This window comes from Podarcis liolepis (genome assembly GCF_965112155.1).
Source record: "Podarcis liolepis genome assembly, chromosome: 16".
Classification (NCBI taxonomy): domain Eukaryota; kingdom Metazoa; phylum Chordata; class Lepidosauria; order Squamata; family Lacertidae; genus Podarcis; species Podarcis liolepis.
The window spans coordinates 32901488-32922380 of record NC_139567.1 but is presented as its reverse complement, the minus strand read 5'-3'; the positions used below and the strand labels follow the sequence as shown (position 1 = coordinate 32922380).

The 20893-nt window shown below is 42.7% G+C and overlaps 1 protein-coding gene across 15 annotated transcripts in view; it reads right to left on the bottom strand.

The window, feature by feature from the left end:
* The window catches only part of CUX1 (cut like homeobox 1), a 276461-nt gene that overhangs the window by 214832 nt on the left and 40736 nt on the right, over nucleotides 1-20893 (bottom strand). For all 15 annotated transcript variants that reach the window (XM_083479155.1, XM_083479160.1, XM_083479159.1 and 12 more), the window contains exon 2: nucleotides 236-346. In XM_083479155.1, coding sequence (XP_083335281.1) covers nucleotides 236-346 — 111 coding nt within the window. The remainder of the gene's footprint in view (nucleotides 1-235; nucleotides 347-20893) is intronic.

Genomic DNA, 20893 nt, shown 5'->3' with positions numbered 1-20893 from the left:
TCTCTCATATGCGTGCTGATTCCCAATGTGAATAAAGGCAGTGTTATAGTTTAGACTGCTTCTAGTCAAGTCAGAAACACACACCCAAAGTTATATATACCCCAAGCTTAAAATATGAGTTCCAATGAATAATCTGCAAGTACAAGACACACAACTTTGTTTCAATGGGGGGGAAATTGTGGGTCTGTTAATATTCTGGGAAGTAGAGATTTGCGGAATTAACATCACAGCTTACCTCTGGAGTGTTTTTCTTGAACTCACGGCTTTGTTCAATAAGCTTCTTTCTTGATTGTTCACTTTCATCTTGGCGGTTTGCCAACACTGTCGCTGTGGCATCAAGCTCCCTCTATCAATGAAAAAGAAAGAGGGACCATAATTTTAACCATGCCCGGATACTCTTGCCCCCCAAAAAAGACAAAATTTGAAAACTCAGGTGGTGAAAGTAAATAGATCTCATTGTTTTAAATCCCTTAACTGAACCATTCTTTCCTTGCCACCTCTCATGCAAAGTTATTACAAGACTCTCCATGAAGTTGCAGGTCAATACAAACTTGCGTAAATGACATTCCCCTATTTCCTTGGGTAAGGCAAGATAATTTAAGGCTGCATGCCTCCACTAGTATTGCATTAGATCTACCTTTTAGGCATGACTTTTGACATTATGAATAACTACTGAATATCACAACTAATACATTCTTTGACCTTTCAGGGTTTTCAGGTTCTAGAGACAAGACACAATAAATGTGGATTTTATTTGTATAGGAACTTGTTCTGCTGAACTTGACCCTTTTGGCCAATTTCTTCCCTTTCAGCTAATCAAGAAGACACAGAGTTGCTTTCCCTTTCTTATGAACTAATTCAACCAAACCCACAACAGGGGCAATTCCATTAGGCCCAGCCATTGCCAGCCTGATATCCTAATAAGCTGATGGGAGTTGTATTCCAAAACATCAAGAGAGCAACAGGCTGGTGTGCAATGGGGTAGAGAAGGCCTATCTTCTGGTCCTTATAATATCTCTACTACAAGAGTGTAGAAAACAAGCTGGACACACCTAGTAACAACAACAACAACAACAACGTCCTGTCCTCTTAAGTACCTACATCTATACAGCTTTCCCCAACAAAACCAATTTCAGTGCTTCATCTGAAAAGCTAGCTCCTTTTCAAAGCCATAGCTGGCCAAACATCACATATCAAAATTTAACTGCTATGGTTTTTATATCACTAGTAAAGCTTGTTAACAAGGAAGTGATGTTTAAGGATCCATGACTGAGGGGTGGAGGGCGGAGAAAGATTTTCAGCCATAGACTCCAGTTTCTAGGGAGTTTCAGCCCCAGCACCTTTCTTTTTAGAATACTTCATACCTTCCATGAATACATGCTGAATACAAAGTTGGTTGTATCTAGCCCAGCACTATGTATTCTGCCTTGTGGCAGCTCTCCCAGCAAGCAGGACTAGCAAAGACTTGAGATTCTTGAAAGCACCACCACCAAGCCAGCCCATGAACTCCAGATCACAAAACCAGACAGCAGCTTGCCAAGGAAAAGACAATTTTGCAACTTGCTTAATTTAAAAGTGTTTGGCCGTAAGATCAATGGATGGCAGCTGATCAGATTCTCTGATTAATTCATCCACTGCCTTGTTCCATGTTTGCTGGTTTTATGCACGACAAAAATGAGTCCAGGAACTGTGTCACTCTGCAATGTTGCTATGCACCAGTCACCTCACCGTATCTTCCACCTCTACCCAAGAGATTCCCTTACTTTTTGCACACTCTAAATAGCAGGGGACGTGTATTGGCAGAAATGCCCCAGCTGTGCTGAGATCCATTGCTGCGCCGCACTATCATGTTTCCCCCCATATCTCTGTCCATTTTATTTAAGCACTAAATTCAAGTATATGCACCACATTCCCATGAAGTCAATAGAAGTTGTGTTATGTACCTTGTGGGAGGATTTGCCTCTAGATTTGTCTTTACCTTTAATCGATTTCCTTTCATTCCAAATCTGATGTTCATGAGAAGTGAGAAAAACAGCTCACTAGTGAGTCAGAAGGAAAGAGAGCCCCTTCCCTCGCAACAAAATGTTGTGTGCGGCGGAGTGGCGCCTTCAAAGCTTTCCCCTTTTCAGTCAAAGAGAGGGGGAATGCCTGAGAAGGAGAAGGCATGTCTCTGACAGCTGACCTTAACCACAAGTTCAGACACTCTTTGGCAATCCCTCCTCCTCTTCACCTGCTGGCTGAAGCAGACATAATTTATATGGGATTGTGTACTTTCTTCCCTTTCCCAGAGCAAAACTGCACCCCAACCCCCTGCTGTCATTAAGTAGCTGTGGGATACATCTGCAATAACATTATGCATGCCCAGCATCCTGAACCAACTTCAAAACCTTATTAATAGACCTGGTTACACAAGGAACCTGGTTGTCTGTAGCCATAGCTGATGTGCCCATTAACCACATTCAAGTTTTTTTGGGGGGGGGGTGTTGCTCCAGAGAAGGCGCATATGAGCCCACATCCCACTGCCAGTCTCTTAAATACTGCTTAGAAACTTGTCTTTCAGTTACACATACATCGTCCACATTGCTACAATTTTCTGAAATGAAAATGATGCAAGTATCATTTAGCATTCTGTGACCAGATTGATACTATATTTTTGGGGTCATTTTGGGCTTGTTCCTAAAGGGTTTCTGTACTTTTGCAAATCTGGGGTGCATCTGAAGGCAGCCCTGTTTAGGGAAGCTTTTAATGTTTAATAGACTACTGTATATTAATATTTTGTTGGAAGCTGCCCAGAGTAGCTGGGGAAGCCCAGCCAGATGGGCAGGGTATTATTATAATTAATAATAATAATAATAATAATAATAATAATAATAATAATAATAATAATTCGCTTGTCCCCCATGCCTACTACACAGATTTTAGTTACGTAATAACTCAACAAATAACATCACTATCACTTGGAATAAAACACAATCGGTAGTGGGGTTGGGGTTGAGTGTTTAAAATAGCAGAGACAGACCAACATAACATTTTCTGGACACTTGGAGCACTTGTATCTGGTTCCAATTCAATGGATATAGTTGTTCTAAGAGAAACTGACATATGAATGGCATTCTTAAGTTTTGGAGGGTTACAGGGGGGAAAATATCAATGCCACTGGCTCCATCAAACACTGAGAATTCACTCAGTCAATCAGGATTCTTGTGGTTTTAACAATCTTCTCACCCCTCTGAATCCTCTTGGAAACCAAGAGAAGTGGTGATGTCATAATGTTGGGCTTAGCTGTGTGGTCAGAACCTACACCTAACTGCCTCCTGACACAGCTATGTGTGCACAAGATAAATGTTTACAACATGGGAACCACATAGCTCCCAGACATTCACAGAATCACAGAGTTGGAAGGGAGCCCCAAGGGTCCTGAGTCCAACCACTGCAATGCAGGAATCTCAACTAAAGCACCCATGACAGATGACCATACAACCTCTGATTAAAAACCTCCAAGGAAGGGGAGTCCGCAATCTCCAAGAGAGTCCATTTCACTGTTGAACAGCTCTTACCCTCAGATGGCCATCTAACATCTACTTAAAAACCTCTGGTGAAGGAGGGCCCGCCAACTTCTGAGGGAGTCTGTTCCACTGCCAAGCAGCTCTTACTGTCAGAAAGTTCTTCCTGGCATTTAATAAAATCTCCTTCTGTGTAACTTAAATCCACTGGTTCAAGTCCTACTCTCTAAGAGCAGGAGAAAACAAGCTTGCTCCCTCTTCCATGCGACAGCCCTAGAGATGTTTGAAGAAGGCCATCATATCTCCTCTCAGTCTCCTCTTTTCCAGGCTAAACATACCCAGCTCCTTCAACCGCTCCTAAGAAGTCTTGGTTTCCAGGCCCTTGAGCATCTTGATCGCCCTCCTCTGCACATGTTCCAGCTTATCAACACCCTTCTTAAATTGTGGCACCCAAACTGGACACAGAATAGAGTGATGCTATTACTTCCCTTGATCTGATTCAAACCCACTCAAGGGAAACTAGCACACATGGGCTGCTCATTCAGAAACAAGGGGGCACATGTAAGACAGACTCCAAGTGACAGTATCCTACTTTAGCTGCATGTAATTAGCATTTCTTTATCAATTTATGAACAATACAGATGCCAAACAAAGGTCAGTGGATGTCTATCTTGTGTTCTATAATCTCATTCCTGATTAGAACAACTTGATTCAAATCCTCCCAATAATGCAATACGATTGATACATTTCATACATTTTCTAGTTTTTTCAATATTTAGCTTTTTTTATCACCACACGAGCGCTGGCGCAACGAAAAAAAGAAAAGAAAGAGAGACCCTGGAATCTATCAAAATCCTGCCAGCTGTATAACAAGGTGCCTCAGGGGATAACATACTTTCTGTCCCAGGATTACAGAGATTCAAATTTAAAATATTCCTCTCACCATAAAAAAAGATGTGCCCACCTTTTAAATTCATTTTATTTTGACAGCCTAAGGCTCAATTTCTGTATACAGTTACTTAAGAGTAAACCCTATTAGGCTCAGTGCGGTTGGCTTCCTGGTTCGCAGCGCTGGATATAGGGGGAAGTAAGGCAGAATGTCAACAGACTTTGATGAAATTCTGTAACATATGGGGAAACACTATAAAAAAGAAGGAAATCCTTAACAGTTGGACAAACCAGCCTTGGATGCATTTCAGAGTAAAGAGCCCAAAAAGTGTGTGTGTGTGTGTGTGTGTGTGTGTGTGTGTACACATGCACATAACAGAAACCAATGTGTCTAACAGCTAAGCAGAAGGCCTTTAAAAGAATATTAGCAATCTGTTTAAAAAGCATGAGCTCAAAATATACCCCCCCCAAAGGAGGGTTAATCAGGAAGAAAACTAGTATATGTGCAAGGCAATAATTATTTTCAAACAAAAAGGCAGAAAGAGATAACAAACACACTGAAATAAAACAAGACAAACTGCAAATTTCTAAAGAGTATGTTACGTACTTGGGACCTACGAAACATTTGAGAACAGCACATTTCTATTAAATGGGTCTAGAAGTTAAAGTTAAAGCCATGGTTTTCCCAGTAGTGATGTATGGAAGTGAGAGCTGGACCATAAAGAAGGCTGATCGCCGAAGAATGGATGCTTTTGAATTATGGTGCTGGAGGAAACTCTTGAGAGTCCCATGGACTGCAAGAAGATCAAACGCATCCATGCTTAAGGAAATTAGCCCTGAGTGCTCACTGGAAGGACAGATCGTGAAGCTGAGGCTCCAATACTTTGGCCACCTCATGAGAAGAGAAGACTCCCTGGAAAAGACCCTGATGTTGGGAAAGATTGAGGGCACAAGGAGAAGGGGACGACAGAGGACGAGATGGTTGGATAGTGTTCTTGAAGCTACAAACATGAGTCTGACCAAACTGCGGGAGGCAGTGGAAGACAGAAGTGCCTGACGTGCTCTGGTCCATGGGGTCACGAAGAGTAGGACACGACTAAACGACTAAACAGCAACAGAAGTGCGGCAGGCACAACCCTGATTCGTGTTAGCTGCCCAAGATACCTTGAGCCAGTTGTTGAAAATATCCACAGCTAATATCAAGACTCACACAGGAAATCAGAAACATGAGCAACAGTCAGAGGTGATCTATATGAGGCAGGATCAAGCAGCTTGCCTAGACAGTGACTTTTCAGGATGGTAAAGGTGGAGACAGACAGATCAGCAAATCAAAGTATCTGATTATTCATGTCTATCAAGCATTAACATCAAAGTGGAGAAAAAGGATCTAGTTTCTTGGCTGAAACTAAGCTATAGCCACTAAGATTTTCCTGCACTTGTGGCGTTTGGGGAAATGTTCACCAGAGAGGGCATTTAAGCACAATTCTGTATGGTTTAGAATCACTGCAGTGGGGCTTGCATAGAAGTATCTCCCCAAATGAGTTTGTCTGCCAAGACTCTGAGGAGATGAAGGTAAGACTTTTGCTCCTCAATTACCCTGACTTTGGCTTGGAGCCAGGCATTCAAAGAATCATATTCTCCCACGCAAACCTGCCCAAACGTTATGATCATTGTAAGATCATCCAAAGCCTACCTGAATACACAAACCTCAATTCACTTGAGGTTCACCTCCCTCCCTCGAGACTTTTTTCTCACCTAAAAATATAAGGCAGCCCCATATAGGGAAGTTTTTAATGTTTTATGTTCTATTGTGTTTTATAATTTGCTGGAAGCTGACCAAAGTGGCTACCAAACCCAGTCCGATCAAAGTGACCAAAGTGGCTACCAAACCCAGTCAGATGGACTAATAATAATAATAACGATGATGATGATGATGATGTCAGAGCTTATGGGGGCTTAGTCCAGCAACATCTGGAGGGCCACAGGTTCCCCACCCTTGGTTTAAAGGCACCTGAAACCACAACCTCTACACCATACCTAGACGAGCAACTGTCAGTAACTGTTGAGTTTCATGATTATAAAAATGCAGGATATTTATGTATAAGGATATTGGGGAACTGCCTACTACTACTACTACTAAGCTGCAGACTTCTTTCCTGGCCAATACTTTTTTTGTACTTATCTGAGACGATGGTCACATTCTGTCTAGATCTAATACCTCTGCCACCACAAAATGGAAGAAAATTTTAAAAGATCCAGAAGCAGGAGCTTCAGAGAGATACTACTAAAGCACACAGCTGCCAAGCAGCTGCTCCCAAGACTTCTACAAGTACAGATTTCATTAGTTTCATCTTTTTAAACAGTGCACCAAACAACTACATAAGGTTAATTTAATGTTTGCAGCAGGAACATTAATACCGAGCAAAAACATAAATATGATTAATGAGATATCTATTTCTACTGGAATCATACTAAAATTAGACTTAAACCTTTTATGCTTTTAAAGATTTCATTTGCCATTACAAAAGGCAAGAAACCCCCCAGCTACCTCACCCTGTCTGTCATCCTGGAGGATGTCATATCCACACATCGAGTTTTTATTTTTAACTTTGGAAGGGTTGGCTCTGATGGCAAATGGGGGCAGGGAGAGAACTTGCTAAGGCTCCGCTTAATCAGGGGCTATCCTTTTACAGCTTGTTGCATTTTTATTCCACTCTTCCACCAGAGGCAGAATAATGTAGCAGCATTTACCAAGCTGGTGGCCTCCAGATGTTTTGGACTACAGCTTCCATCATTCCTGATCACTGGTCATGCTGGAAGAGATGGGTGGAAGTGGTATTCCAAAAGCATCTGGTGGTCACTATGTTGATTTTCCTGTGTTGGGCTGCACTGACAAACAGTGTTTCAAGACAAGGGTGTTTCTCAATCCAACATGAAGCTGTCAGGGCCTGTCCCTCCCCTGCAACATTATTTTTGTCAAAATATTTGCACGGCTCTTGATGGGTTATATGCCTAAATCATATTTATTTATCACATTTATATCTCAGCTTTCCCCCAAGGAGCTCAAGGCAGTGTATGCAATTCCACTCCTCACTTTCTCCTCAAAACAACCCTATAAGACAAACTAGGTTGACAGAGAAACTGGCTCAAAACCACCTAGCGAGCTGCATGGCCAAGAGACTTTGAATCAGGGTTCCCGCCGGTCCAATGAGCATTACATCATATTAGCATACTGGGTAGCCATGATCTCAATTAGCAGAGCTGAGAAAGACCTTTCTCTCTGCCCCAAAGACTGCTGCACAGTACAGTAGGCAACACTGAAGTAAATGGCCCAATGGCCCAAATCAGTTTAATTCAACTTGATGCTTTTGTCAAAAGTCTCTCAAAATAAACTCATCTAAAAACAAGAGGTTATAACAGCAACCTGTGGAGGGAATTGCCAAGAAACGGGTCACTTTTACATACTGAAATTGCTACCTAAAACATTATTGAGATGTCCATTGACAAAATCCAGTAATTTATTCAGATGGGACCAACTACGTTACCATCATTGAAGGACAACCCACACTGACGTCTTATCACTCTGGGGGGCATTCCAGCACCTGTTTACATTGCTTCTATCTGTCATTTATTGTGTGAACTCTCAGGACAGGAATAATTTCCTGTTCTCGTTCCAGCTCTAGCAACCCCAAAGACATAAATTCAGTGCCTTGCCTTAAGAGCAGCGAAACAACGGCTTTGCAAAGCTGGGGTGTGTGTGTGTTTCCAATTGCTCCCCAGAGCATGCAGCTGTCTCAATCAATGCTGATTGTCTGTTAATTAGTTCGGTTTTACAAGCTGATGGAACAGATGACTTCATCCCTCCCCCTCCCTGGCGGAATAATTCTTCCTACCAGATGCAGTCACCTACCATATGCAGAGGGCTGGACTGTGGCAGGAGGAGTAGGGGCAAGCCGTCTTTCCACAAAGGGCTCATTTTCCCTGCAGCTCCTCAGGGCACTGTGGGGTCATGTTCTCAGAAAATGCTGCAACTCCCAGGGGTCAGTTTGCCACGAAAAACTCACACATGCTTCTAGGTTCTGGGTTAAAGGTTGTGTGAACAACTCTGCACAGCCAGAGCTAAGCAACATCTTTATTTTAATAGGTTTTTGCATCAGATTTAGCTCCTAGCATCAGATCTGTGGCTTCAAATATTCCTTGTTCAACAGAAGAACACTTTGCTAGGACAGGACCTCCCCAAACAGATTCGTTTGCGGTGTATAAAAGGAAAAGATCCTTGCATACAGAAGAGCTCATCCTCAATGTTTCTGTGTGTGAGACACTGTCTAGGGAATATCACCTGACTGGAAGGATATTTGGTCCAAGCCTTGATTAGTGTAGAGATGTGAAAGGTAGCCTCCTCTGTGGGTGAGTACTTTGGTTCCACAGGACCCTATTTAAATTTTTATTTCTTGTGACACATACTTCTTTCACATCACATCAGCATGCCCTGGTACAGTTTGTGAATTCTTGACTTAGGGGCACTAACCAAACAGGGGAGGGAATTTTCCTCTTCCAAAGCACACATGTCAAGCTAGCTTTCTGAGCACCCCTTGCTGGCTTCAAGGAAAGCATTAAGCCTCAGAGTGCAGTTTGTCTGCTGAGCGTGCATGGGGAGCCCGTTCGCCAAGCTGCAGCTGCTCATCGCAGCCGTAGTGGCGCACACTTTGCAACTTTAAATATGTGCTTTCCTGAAATCTTTATATATTATTTGTTAGACTCATATCCACATCTTTTTTTTCCTGGAGTCTTCAAAGATGCCTTCAGCATTAATAAAACACAACTAGTTTCATATTTATTTATTTTTTAAAATGTACTTTAACATTAAAATTATGCAAGTAAAGGATCCATGAGGAAAAATACTGGTAGGCCTGTAAAGAAATTGGACTTTGTCTCCCTGGGATACTTGTGCGGATTGCTGCATATGATGAGATGTAGTGTGTGTGTGTGTGTGTGTGTGTGTGTGTGTGTGTAAATAAAAAAAACCCTGTTTGTTCATTGGGGATTACAAGGTTAACTGAGAAACCTAGCAATTGCCCTGAGGCTCAAATATCAAGGCCCTTCATTTTGGATGTTAGGAATGACACATCTCTTGTCTGGGGGCAAGAAAATTAAAAGCTCCCAACCTCCTTGATCTTGGAGCCTATGGGAAGAATATATGATGGACAAAGGGAAGTTATATAGACAGATGGGCAGCCAGGAGGTGAGCAGTTCAGGGTAGGGCTCAGCATGATGAGCAAAGGTTGCTACTCAAGAGATGATTCTTCTGAGAACCTGGTGAGTTAGGGGTTGCAGAAGCCCAGGGATAGTGGATTGCATTTTAATTTATTTTCTTTTTTCATTCTGCTCCAAAGGAGAATATACTGGTTTTCTGTAACTTATGCATATGTTTCTCTTTGTAAACTTTAGAACTTGTTTCAAAAACTTATTTCAACATCCTCAAGCCTGGAAGTCAAAACCTATGCTACCTTTGGAGCCTTCAGGAGCCTTTAGGAAGGTTTTTATGCTGACTGATAAAGAAGCAGCCTTGCAGAGAAATTATATCCAGTGGTGGCGAATTCTTTAAGGGAGAAGGGTATGGCTGAGCAGAGGGGAACACTCTGTTAACCAGGAACACCCTCCTCTCAAACGGTATCAGACCCAGGGTGACTGGGAGCTGGCTACCACAGAGCCAAAGAGAGGAAAACAAGTTGAAAATCAGAACATTTAAAGCTTGAATTGGGTTTAGAAATGAATGGCAGGGTGTATCTCCCAAAATGAAATATGGCAATAAATACATATTTAATGGAGTAACCAAACTCTTGTCAATTCTGAGTACATGTTTCTGGCTACAATATATGGGTGTATGTGCTTACATCAAATTGCACTGCTGACAATTATAAGTCAAAAATTAATTGGGAGGAGTCAGGCTTGTCTGTCAAATTCAGAGCCTTTTGAAAAAGAAAGATGCAGAATAGATAAGGAGTACCACCAGAAGCAAAGGAAGACTGATGTGTGAAAGCGCATGTGGACATCACAAGTAACGCTTATTTCAGCATTCTTCTGTGTGGTACGGAAGCTGTACTACCCAGGACAGGATGGGGTTGTGCAGGGTTGTTAAGGCAGCAGAGAGCATTGTTGGCTGCCCACTCTCCACCTTAGAGCAGATTTATGCCACAAGGTGCCATAGGAAGGCACTGGACATAGTAAAAGATCCATCGCATCCTGGTCACTGTCTCTTCGAGCTCTTGCCGTCGGGACGGAGATACAGGACGATGAAGACAAGAACGAGCCGTCTTAAGAACAGCTTCTTCTCCAGAGTGATCTCGGCCCTGAATGGGAAGCCCGGACTTTGAAAGTCATCTAATCTCCCTTGCTGTATTATACTGTATTGTCTAATTAGTGTTTTTATGGAGCAGTCAAGTAATTTCGGGGACAATGACAATAAAGATATTATTATTATTATTATTATTATTATTATTATTATTATTATTATTATTTCCTCAAACACACATACTGTCTATCATTTGACTGATTAGAAAAAAAGGGGAAATACCATCTCTCATTGATTTTGAGCCTGTCCAATATAACAACTACATGTCAATTTCTTAATCCAGCTGAACATCATCTGAAGAGGCATGGGCAGTATTTATAGTAAAGGTGTGAATAAGTCCCATACTAAAGAGATCCTTGTCTTGCCAAAGAAGAACACCTAAACGTAAAACATTCATCATGAATCAAGGCAACACATTTTAAAACATCACATCAAGTTATGCTCCGTGCTAGTTCTGTGTAATGCAAAAGAGAGCACAAAATCAAGCTCATTCAAGTTCACATTTGCCTTGCTCCTACAAACCATCTGCACTGAACTCTGCCAAGCTTTTCTTTTGTTCTGGGTCCAGGCTAAAAGGAAGAATCAAATTGTTTCTATTCTTTTCATGCTTGGTTTTCGCTCACACATGTACACAGTCTCTTAGAGACTGAAAACTGCTCTCATTTCCCAGCTCTTCCTTTACACATCAGTTTATATTGCACATCATCTTTCGGGTCTCCCAGGAAGCAGCCATGCCACCAAGTTTTCCTAGCAATGTTTGCAGCAAGATTGCTCACCCTCTCCGCAGGATAACAAAAAGTGGAAAGGCTTCAACAAAATTAACGAAGTCAAATCAACAGCATCAAATAAAACAATCCACAATAAAACTAATTCAAGCTTCAAGGAAAATATTTCAGATCCTTCTCTAAGTGATATTTTGCTTTCCACAGTCGCCAATCTAGCATCCAGAGATCTCCACGTGGTTACAACTGGACCCGAACCAGTCAAAAAATGTGCCTGGCGCCTGGCTAATTTCAAACACTGATTAAAAAGTCTGTATAGGAGAGGGAAGTTTTGGCATCTCTTTATAAACCCTCTTCTTTTAAAACTAACATTCCTGATTCAGAATCTCAACTCTGAATGCAGCATGTCAGGTTTCCTGCAGGCCACCTATCCAGTCTAAGTATAAAGGGGAATGGGCATATGTAAAGAAAGGCAACCCACATCACCGTCTGCATTTGCCAGTCTGTGAAATAAAAATGATGAAAGTAAAGTTATAAGCACCATTAGGCATTTGCATGCTTCAGTTTCTAAGATATACCTCAGGATGAGACTATGCAGACTAGCATGGGTGTGATCATTAAAGGGCCCTGTTAAAATTCAAAAAAATAACCTACCCTCTGGGACACAATCAAGATAGTTTACAGCACTTATTTAGGGCTTGCAATGCTCCTCACTCGAAATACTGCCATCACACCAAGGGCTGAAAGCAGATTTAGCTCCATTATAGTAGTGCCCCCAAGTACTACTTGAATTTCCTCCACTCAAGGAAAAGTCGCCATTCAATCCTATGGGAGGAAAACAAAACAGTGCTCTTGTAGCAAGGACAAAATCTTATTTTGCAGTTTTAGCTGTACTGTTGTGAGGGGAAATCGTCAAGGTCTTAGTGAGGATAGAGTCTGTATACAGAGCAAATAGATATGTATATAAACCCCTCACACACACACACCCAAAAAACTTATGCGGTATGCTTCCCATGGCACTGCCACCGCCAACCATCATGACAACTATCATTATACTTAGAAATAATTACCTTTACAAGTGATGTGTACGTATGTCACAATCTCCTGAAAAAGCTGATCATTTTAACTTTGTGTCACCCACTCCCAAGGTCAGCCATAGTCTATCTGCCAAACAGTTTTAACATTCAAGTCAAGATTTTCTAGGCAGGAGAATCCAAGGTAACAACATTCTGCCATTTATTTGCTGTGTTCTCCACAGCAATTCAAGCTCCTAAGTTGAGAATATAACTCACACAAGCACCAAAACTTTTGAATATCCATGGGAAGATTTCATTTTTATAGGCAATAAACATTAAATCTAAAGGACTGGAACGTAAAAAGTGTTTTAATACCACATAAATCACTTTTCCCCAGACAGAGTAAACCTCTGACGTTTTTAAGAACTGTGATATAAATTTTTATGGCAAATTATCTGCATAGAAATTATCTGTCCAAGATGCACTTTTTAGTACCTATATCTCATTTCCATAATGCTACCAATCTTTGCAACTGCCAGATCCAATCCAAACTGAAAGCCAAAGACATCAACACTCTGGCTAAATTGGGCTCCTCTCTCCATCTGGGAGCTTGCTGTCTTTTTCACCACCGGGAGAGCGTTATCCATTTCAGAAATTCAACACTTTTTAACTTTTGCTAGTACAAAAGAGGAAGTAGGTAACTGTGTCATTTACAAATCACGCTAGTTCCAGACACACACTTATTTTATGCCATAAGATTGTTTCCCACAAAACTCTTCATTTTATGTTAATAAAGTATTTTCTCTGGATAATGAAGCACCGATTTGTTTTTCTGCACTAGGTGATAACCCCTTAGACAGAAGATGGCCTATATTAGCACCCTATAGGAACATGGATTCCTATGCTACCCACCAGATGGTGGTTAATCACCCACTGCTGGGGCAGAAAACATCCCCTCTGGGGACACTTCCCCAGAGCCTACCACAAAATACTTATTTCTAACATAAGGAAAGTGGAGGCTGACCTCTGACTCAGAAGACAATGGCCACATTCAGATGACTGATATCTCAAACCCTTGGATCACACTCTCTCTCTGCCCCTTTCTCCATGCACACAGGGGAAGGAGATGCTGCTTCTAGTTAGTGGCAAACCATAGTCTTCTGTTTTGTCCAAATGTGGCAAACCATGATTTATACAAACCAGAGTATTCCCTCAAACAAGTCTTCCAAACCACAACTTAATCCTGGCACAAGCACAAGTCATAATGTGCATGAACTATAGTTAGCCTCATCCAGACCAAACGGCAAATTATGGTTTGCCACTGCCCAGAAGCAGAAGTTTCTCTGTCCCGTCATGTGAATCAGGAAAAGGAGAGTGTATGCAAGCTGAAGGGAACATTCTTCTAACAAAACTGAGCAGCCCAAATAGGAGAGCAGGATCCAGAGCAATATAAAGCAGAACAAGTTATACAGCTATTTTGTATAAATAAGCACCTTCTTCCCAGCATCTAAGGAAGCAGCTAAATACATGAACTATGTCAATATCAAACTATGATTGCAGTTTATAAATACCAGTATTTAAAAGCTCGGTATCTGCTTGCTGCAAGTAGCCTTGCCATTTGCAGGCAGATTATCTTCCTTCCACATTGAAATACCTACCATAGTCTTCACTCAGTCCTCAGAAACTATTATTATAGGCATTAATTACTCAAACATTAAGAGTATAAATTATCACAGTGCCAAGAAATGTTTTAATGAGACTGAGATGGAGAGGAAGTAAGTGCTACTTAAGACTGATTAAAATCTATGTAGATATGTGCATTAGCCATGTTGAGAGAATGAACAATGACTGGGAAGCACCCTCGCTCTCAAAGCAGAGCCACAATGCTCAAAGCCAAAACTACATTCAAAAACATGTCGCTTCCATAATAGTTGAACTGTCATTTCTTCCCCCAACGAATCCTGGAAATGGTAGTTTGGTGAAGGTGTAAAGCATTCTCAAGATATCCTTAGCTCCCCGCTCCCCACCTGTTCCCTTTAGAGATCCCAGAATGCTGTGGAAAAGAGAAAAGCCATTAAACCAGTTTAAGCCTGTCAGGCAGATCTGTCCCAAGGCATCCTAAAAACAGAGGACAGGCTCCCGTGTCACTGGAAGGGATGAACAGGCCTCACAGGAGAAAGGCGCATAAGGAAAGCCACAGTTGTCATCAATGCATAACCCTAACCTAATGTAACATGCTCTTGCACCAATCATTCTCCTTATATCCCACCTTTTCCCAATGGAGCTCAAAGAAAGGCACGTATGAAGTCCCATGATCAGCACCAGAAGCTCCACCCTCTGGCTTGTCTTTAGCAAAGATCTGGTACGGATGCTCCACAGCTGCAGAATTCTCTTCCCAACAAGTCCTCTTTCTTTCTCATCTTTAGAAGAGTTCTGAAGACCTTTTTTATGAGTAAAGTTATGCTACTGCTCATATTGTGGGCGCAGCTGTGGTCTAAACCACTTAGCCTCTTGGGCTTGCCAATCAAAGGTTGGCGGTTCGAATCCCCGCGATGGGGTGAGCTCCCGTTCCTTGGTCCCAGCTTCTGCCAACCTAGCAGTTCGAAAGCACGTCAAAGTGCAAGTAGATAAATAGGTACTGCTCCGGCGGGAAGGTAAACGGCGTCTCCATACACTGCTATGGTTCGCCAGAAGCAGCTTAGTCATGCTGGCCACATGACCTGGAAGCTGTACGCCGGCTCCCTCTGCCAATAAAGCGAGATGAGTGCCGCAACTCCAGAGTGGTCCGCGACTGGACCTATCGGTCAGGGGTCCCTCTACCTTTTTACTGCTCATATATTTCATTTTGATGTGCTTTTTGCTCGATTCTGCTTTATCCCTGGTAAAATTTCATTCTTCAAAGGAAGAGAAAGGCTAGCCTACTTTATAGTCACTGTAACCCTGTTAGAGGTTAATGTAGAAGGATCATGCTCTTTTGTCTAGGACTAGATAAAGTTGCTTCTATATTCTGAACATCATGATGCTGCTAAAATAAGTGTTACAGAAGCAGTGATAATTTCAAATTGTATCTCAAAAATAATCAAACTAGAAAAAGTGAGATATTTTTTATTATTAATATACATTATATCCCACTTTTCCTCCAAGGAGCTCAAGGTTGCATACATAATTCTCCCCCCTCCATTTTATCCTCATAAGAACCCAGTGAACTTTGTGGCTGAGTGGGTCCTAGTCCAACACTAACCACTACGCAACACTTGTCTCTCATCACTTTCGTAGTTAGTACATGGATAGTGGCAGCTGCATCAATAAATGCTTCTCTGCCACTGAAGGAAGCATCTTCTGCACATCAGGCAGAAAGCCAAGCTAGGACCCTTCCTCTTGATATACAGGGGGGTGGCTTTTTGAGCAGGGGCAGATTGTGAGCAAACATTAAAACATACAACCCCTTCTTCCTACAGGCTTACAAGCCAGAACAGGGAGCTTTTTTACTTGATTCTGCAGATTATATAAACTAGCTCTATTAACTGTCTAATTCTATGACAACCCCCCCCCCACCCTTGAATTCATGGGTACCATATTTTTGTATTTACATGCTCCCCATGCATTTCCCCACATGGAAAATATTTTACTCAGTTGAAGATACTTAAAAGGTGTAGGGGGAAGTGGGAGGAACATGGAATTGTGGCTTCTCAATAAAAAAAAAGTAATCCTAGCTGCTCCAGGGCATCATGGCCTGACAAAGATGACCTCATCTAACTCAACAAGTGAGAATCTGCTGAATGTGAGGTGAATCAAAGGGGGATGAAAAGAAACATGTGCTGAGCATTTTTGTTGCCAAGTATTACAACAAGCCTCACAATTCCCCGAGATAAAATAGTGCTGTTTCTCAAAACAGATCTCTAGCAAAATATTAAACTCTTCAGTCAGAAAAGCCCAGCCACACATCTCTGTGCAATGCGTTTCTATGAATCAACAGTTTGCGAAATGAATGCTTCCAACTCAGCAGTTTGCCAGACAGCCAAATGGCATTCTGTCATTTTAAACCTTTAAATGTAGCTTTCCCACCCGTTCAAAGCAACTCACAAAAGGGGGGGAACAGCCACCCTAAGACTGCTCATATGCACTAAGCAGGATTTAAGGATTCCGCCCCAGATGAGCTTGACTCAAGCCAGGAACACAATATGCTCTGGTCCATCATAAATTGGGTTACTAGCACTGTGGTCCAATTCACTCACACTTACCCATCACAACCAACAACTCTATACACACCATCACCCTCCAATTGGAGTGGTGCAAGCAAAGCACTCTCAAATCATTCCACAAGGGCACAAATGCACGCTAATTAGCCAACTTTATAAAGCAACCCAATGTCACGCACGTGGTGCAACCAAGGTACCAAGCATATGTATCTATGGCGGCAGAGACTCCACATATGCTTCCTCTGCCCTGGCCTTATAGCAGGAAGCAATGTGCACCAGGCATGAGGACAAGTAGGCAAGCAATGAATTCTATAGGTGACCAAACCAGAGGCCATGCGGCATGATTAGATTTCTGCAACACAAGCAGAGTTTGATGCCAGGACCCGCCCTGCCCATTTTGGGCTACAATCTCTACCCTGCACTGCAGGGACTCCTCTACTGCAGGGGCAGAGAACCACAGTTTGCCACAGTGCAGCCTCTGCTTTAGCGCTTGGTCTTTCGTGGATAAAGGGGAAGTTTTCAGTTTAAGAATCTTACGGTGATTGTAGATGGCTGTTGGTTTTGGTTGGAATGGTTAGCTGGTGTTTGCATTCGTAGAGCACCAAGAAGTACAACTTTTACCCTAGGTGGCACTACAGATCAACATCATTGCATTTTGTCTGTTTAATCATCCTCCATTTGTAAATGTAATTAAGCTTCAGTGTCTCATGTTTTTTTACCTCTAGGAATTGGAAGCCCATCAAATTATAAGTACATCCTCCATGTCCCTGCTTGTTTATTTCAAAAGAGATAAGAAAACTGTCTGCATCTTCCTCTCTCATTCGGCTCTAGCACTGCCTTTAAGCTGCTTGGAATAACCCTTTCCAGAGACATCTTTCAACCAGAAGTCATTTCCATGTGACTTTCACATTTGCTCCCTGAAAACTGGTTACAAAAGTAAGGAGTCAGCCTTGGAAAAACATCCTTCACCACTACCGCCTTTCCCTCCTGCAGCAAATTCACCTAGAACTGTGGTTTTCAAGCAATGTGCCATGGCACCCTGGGGTGCCTTGAATAATGGCCAAGGGTGACATGGGCTACACCAGCCTCTGTCTCTCTTTCCTCCCTCTTCTGATGCCCTCTCGCGTCTCTGCCTCCCAAGGGTTTTGTGCAGCTGTTTGTTGCAGTAGCCCTGGCTACAAGCCCTCCAGGCAAATGCTGCCTCTGGGGCTGGCCAGGGGGTGCTGCTTGCCAGATGCTGAGGTGGCATCAGAGAAAGGAAAAAAAATGGATGAGGAAGCCCAGCCAGCCAGTCCACCAGCCTTTGCTGTTGGGAATGTACAGATAAGTGGGAGACCGGGCAGGCGGGCAGGCAGGCAGGCAGGCGCTGTTCTGGCCTTTCTTGTGCTTGCTGTGTGCAGGGCTTGCCTGGAAGTGAGTGGAAGTTACACTGTGTCCATATGGTGCCAGGGTTACCCTGGCAGAATTTCCTGCCCCCAACCTAGTTCTTCCTTTGTGTCAGGCAGGCACCAAAATCCTGTGAGATACAGAAGTGGGGCTTTGTAGCTGAACCTCACCCAAACTGCTAAGCAAGCCGTCTTCCAAACTTGCTGGCAATCTGCACTTCTTACCGTATTTTTCGCTCTATAACACGCACCTGACCATAACACGCACATCGTTTTTAGAGGAGGAAAACAAGGGAAAAAATATTCTGAATGAAACAGTGGACGTATCATTTTTGTGCTTCATGCTGTGGCCACAGACATGTGATCTGATGGTGAATTTGGGGTGACCCAATGCAAAAATCCTGAGAATCCCTGTGGATCCATGCTTTGTAACCACGTTTTTGCACCATTGCAGCCCCAGGCAACAGTGGGTGCGTGATTTTTTTTGGGGGGGACAGGCTGTAGCCATGGACATGCTATGTGCTCTGATGGTGAATTTTGGCTGACCCAATGCAAAGATCCTGAGGATCCATGTGGATCCATGCTTTGTAACCACGTTTTTGCACCATTGCAGCCCCAGGCAACAATGGGTGTGTGATTTTGGGGGGGCAGGCTGTAGCCATGGACATGCTGTGTGCTCTGATGGTGAATTTGGGGTGACCCAATGCAAAGATCCTGAGGATCCATGTGGATCCATGCTTTGTAACCACATTTTAAGTGGGGAGGGAAGGAAAAACACAGAAGGCTAAGAATGCAGGAGAGGGCTATAACGTGAGGAAAGGAAGGCAAAAGTTTCCCCCCACCCACCCACACAAGCCAGCCACTGTTTAAGGATTTCATCCTTTTAAATGGAAGAAAGCATATTTGAATGCTGTGTGTCTCCAAAAACAAAAAGCAGGAAGTCAAATCAGAATTTTAAGCCGAACCTGTAATCTCTCTTCCCTTCACAAACATTCTTCCCTCCGGAGCAGGGACAGGAATTAGAGCGACGCTCTGCTTTCCCCTCTACTTGCCTGGAGGGGAGGGGCTTTCCCTGCTCTTTGTTCGGACGCTCTGCTTTCCTCTCTACTTGCCTGGAGGGGAGGGGCTTTCCCTGCTCTTTGTTCCGTTTGAGCAAACACAGCAACGAAACAGAGCAGGGTGGGCAGTAAGACCCTGAGGCAGAATGCAGGGAAGCAACAGCTTTCTCTCTCACGGAGCTCCCTTCTCCCTGAAGCGCGGTTTGATTTTTGACTTATTTTTCGGCTCCAGAGACCACACATTCGCTGCATAACACGCACAGACATTTCCCCTTCCTTTTTAGGAGAAAAAATCTGCGTGTTATAGAGCGAAAAATACGGTAAGTGAGAGGGCTGCGGGGAGAGAGGAGTGTATCACCACTCAGACTTAGGGCTCATCTACAGTTACCTTTGCTCTGCATTTCTATGCACAAGTCCGGTCTTTACAGCTCCCTCTCCAAGCACTATTATTATTATTATTATTATTATTATTATTATTATTATTATTATTACCCCAGGTGTTCCCTGCAAAAACCCACTCTTTACCAATGAATTGGAGCAAAAGGCATTCTGCGGAAAACCCGAATTGACTTCTGTTAGTGGGAAACAGTCCTTTTGCCTGCACCCACGAGTTGTGCTTTGCAAGCCAAGACCAAAATCTTCATATGCAATTCAAAAATTCCCTTGTGTGCCTGAGAAATAAGAGTGATTCAAATTATCCTGTGAATGGGATTTGGAGGCCTCTACAGGAGGCGTGCTGGCTTCTGCAGGTTTTTGAAACTGCTTTTCAAATCATCGTGAACGCACTCCTGCAGGAGGTGATAAAATGGATTCAAAACTGTAAGTACATATCCCTCATTGCTCAACTTGGCTCCTGGATATTATATATGTGGCAAAGCTCTCTTCTCTGCATTAAGAGTCTGTAACAGGAATGACCGCTTTCAGGATGCCCTAAGCGACTCAATGTGCTCAAAGCCACCACCATTCAAGTTTACTGAGTGACAAGAACTTGTACCTGAACTCACAGTCCTTTTGCATGCCTACACTTATTCCTCCTTCCCATTTATGGAGAATCTTTTTTAAAAAAAACAACCCAGAGAAAGTCAAACCTGCTGCTATGTTTGTTTTTACAAAAGCATGCACATTAGCAGGCCAGCAGTAGTAAGGAAAACGATTCACTGTGATCAAGAACCTGCCAGCAAATGAAAAAAAGGAGGGAGAAATTAGATTGGAAGCCAACGATTTGCTTTTGATGCTGGAAAGGCTCCAGTAAAAACTGGTTTGTACATGGGAACATGGTGTCAGACTAAAAGAGAATCAGCTTGTCTGACTTGTGGTTTTCTTGACAACATTCATCTTCTCTTGGCCTGATAAAGAGCAATTAGTGCTCGTCAGTTGAATCATGTGTTATTAAGATCATCCAGGCATTCTTTAATTATGGTTAGCTAAACAGAGAGTGAATGAGAGCTTGGGCAACTCAACTTTACACTTCCTTTTCCATGAGAGCTCCCAATTCTCTCCTGGTTTTTTGTTGTTGTTTGTTACTGTTGTTATTTCCACAAGCAGATACATGTACTTTACCAGCATTTTCCCCTCCCCAATCTTAGGCTCCTGTCTTAAATCTTAGCCCAATCTCTTTATGCAACCCTGCTGGAATAATGACAGTGAAGGAAAACTCCTTCAATTCTTGTGTAAACAAATCTGATAAAGCCAAGCCCCTCGGAAGCACAGAAGGTATTTCAAATGCTGCAAAGGATCTTATCAAGCAGCACTCAAGGTGCCCTATTTGCA